At 61.7% G+C, this 2228-nt stretch overlaps 1 protein-coding gene across 1 annotated transcript; it reads right to left on the bottom strand.

Annotated features, from left to right (window-relative positions):
* Positions 1 to 1110: 1110 nt before the first annotated feature.
* On the bottom strand, positions 1111 to 1800 carry EMIHUDRAFT_249800 (hypothetical protein; the record flags this gene model as incomplete). Its single annotated transcript, XM_005759005.1, has 1 exon — positions 1111 to 1800. One exon carries the CDS (start codon positions 1798 to 1800, stop codon positions 1111 to 1113), a length of 690 nt encoding a protein of 229 aa, XP_005759062.1.
* Between the last annotated feature and the right edge of the window lie 428 nt (positions 1801 to 2228).

Raw genomic sequence — 2228 nt, 5'->3', positions numbered from 1 at the left:
AGAATCATTGGAGGGAAAAATAGGGGCGGCTAGGCATTAAAAATTAAATTCAGAAAATTTTAACACAAACATGAGGTAGGGACTAAGAAGGATAGTGAATTGATAATCGGAAGGAATCAATCATGGTACATAGCATGACGACCACTAGGGGGTTGAGTAGATTAACTAGGCTATATATTAAAAGAAGAACAGGTGAGGAGGTCTGGAGCAAATTTCAGGCAGACCACCGACCGGCGGGGGGCGCAGTGAAACCACCCCCTTCCCAACCCGATCAGGGACGGACGCATTTCCCCCCTTTCAAAGGCGGTTCGAAGTTGATGAGACCTCCTCCCCCCCTCTCCAATGAAAGCGTAAAAAGAGGCGCCGAACGGGCAGGAAGCGGACGGAAGCGGACGTGGGTCACACAATGGCAGCGCTCCAGACGCGCTCTGGTAGCTGCCAATGAAGCTGTAGCCCATCGCGCGCCGGACGGCCACTGCACCTCTACTGCAGTGCCCTCCTGCACCGAGCGACGCGTCAAACCTTTGTTGCTGCCCATGACCGGCGGCGGCTCCGAGCTTGGGCGAGCGAGCCCTGGCTGAGCTGAGCTACTGCGGTCGCAATGCAGCGCTGCGGTCGGTGCAGAGTGGCCGTGCGCGTACGGCGTCGTACGCGCACGGCCGCTCTGCCTCAGTGGCGTGCGGCTTGGGCCAACTGAAGGTCGCTCTCCGACCTCGCTCGCCGAGCTCACAATTCGGCGCGAGCCGCATTGAGTGGAAGTTCGACTTCAGCTGCCGCGAGTGGATGGACTGCCCTGTCGAGTGCGAGCAGTTGGGCTCCGCCGGGAGCACGAGGTGCAACACGTTCTCTGGGCGCCAGCAGACGCGAGCGCGTGTTGAACCGGACGCTCCAGCGAGCATGAACACTGAAGATAGTAGATACACTCGAAGGGGGGGCACGTTTTCTTTTCGGGTTTCGTGGGTTCCTAGTGCCCTTGGAACCGACGAAACCGAAGCGGGTTGGCCCCGGGGTGGTTTCTGCGGTGGACCCGCCCGCGGGTCCACCCATACGCGCCACACGAAGTAGGGGGGGTGGGTACAAAATGACGCTCATATAACACTGAAGCACGACCTACGGTGGCTCCCACTGCGACTGGCCAGTCTGCTCATTGATGTAGTACGCCTCGCCGGTCGCCTCGTCGAACGCCGTGACCCAGCCGCCACGCCCCTGGTGTCTCTGCTGCTGCTGCGGCTGCGGGTAGCCAAAGCCGTCCGCCCGCTCCACCTGGCAGGTGAAGACGGCTCCCCACGGCTCGTTCGGGTCGATGCCTACGTACTGGAAGGCCTTCAAGGGAAACGGGTAGTTCGCCTCGAGCCCAAAGCACGGGGCGCCGTCGCGTGGACGCACGGTCGTCGGGCACCTGCCGACCGAGACGAGCGTGGCGGTGCCGTCGTCCGCGACCCGGAGCACGCACTGCGCGCGGCTCACTGTGAGCTTCTGCTCGAGCATGTCGTAGCGGCCAAGGATTTGCTCCTCGCCATTGCGGACGGCGTACTCGGAGCACACGCCGTTGAAGGGCGTGATGCGCCACACCACCTGCTCACCAAAGCCCGCGGGCACGTCCCGGGGCGGCTCCCACTGAGACTGGCCAGTCCGACCGTCGACGTAGAAGACCCGTCCGTCCGGGTCCGTGCCCGTCGTCCACCCGCTCTGCGCATACAGCCTGCCCGAGCGCTGGCCACGGCTGAGCGGCGCCCTCGTCAGCCGCAGCGCCGTCGCCGTCGCGGCGAAGCACGCGAGCGCAAGCGGCAAGCGCCGCATAAATTGCAACGATTGGCGCTGCGCTCCAGGCTACACGAATGCAGAAAGGACGAGGCCAGGATGCTGCACGGATGCGGAGCTGCCTGCCACCGGCCCCCACAGTAGTGTGAACCAGCGCACAGCGCCATACGAGGTATTTTCTTCTCAATTACAAGCTGTGAAGCGGCAAAAGTTAAGTTAAGTTAATCGGGAGAAGCGCGGATCCAACACACGCGCGGCATCTTCCGTGAAGGCACAAGTGTTCGAAGAGAGAGTGGACCTGAGCAACGAGATGACTTGTCGGCAAGATAGCAGTGGGCGTCAGAAGACTCATCCTTGCTCGACGTGTGAAGAGCACCGATGCCGCACCACCGGGTGTGTGTGGGCCGGCAGTGGGGCAAAAGAGAATTTTCAATTCCGCTCCCTCGCACAACACTGGGCACACGGGA

Source organism: Emiliania huxleyi (assembly GCF_000372725.1).
Source record: "Emiliania huxleyi CCMP1516 unplaced genomic scaffold EMIHUscaffold_826, whole genome shotgun sequence".
Lineage (NCBI taxonomy): Eukaryota > Haptophyta > Isochrysidales > Noelaerhabdaceae > Emiliania > Emiliania huxleyi.
This window is presented reverse-complemented; position numbering and strand designations above follow the sequence as displayed.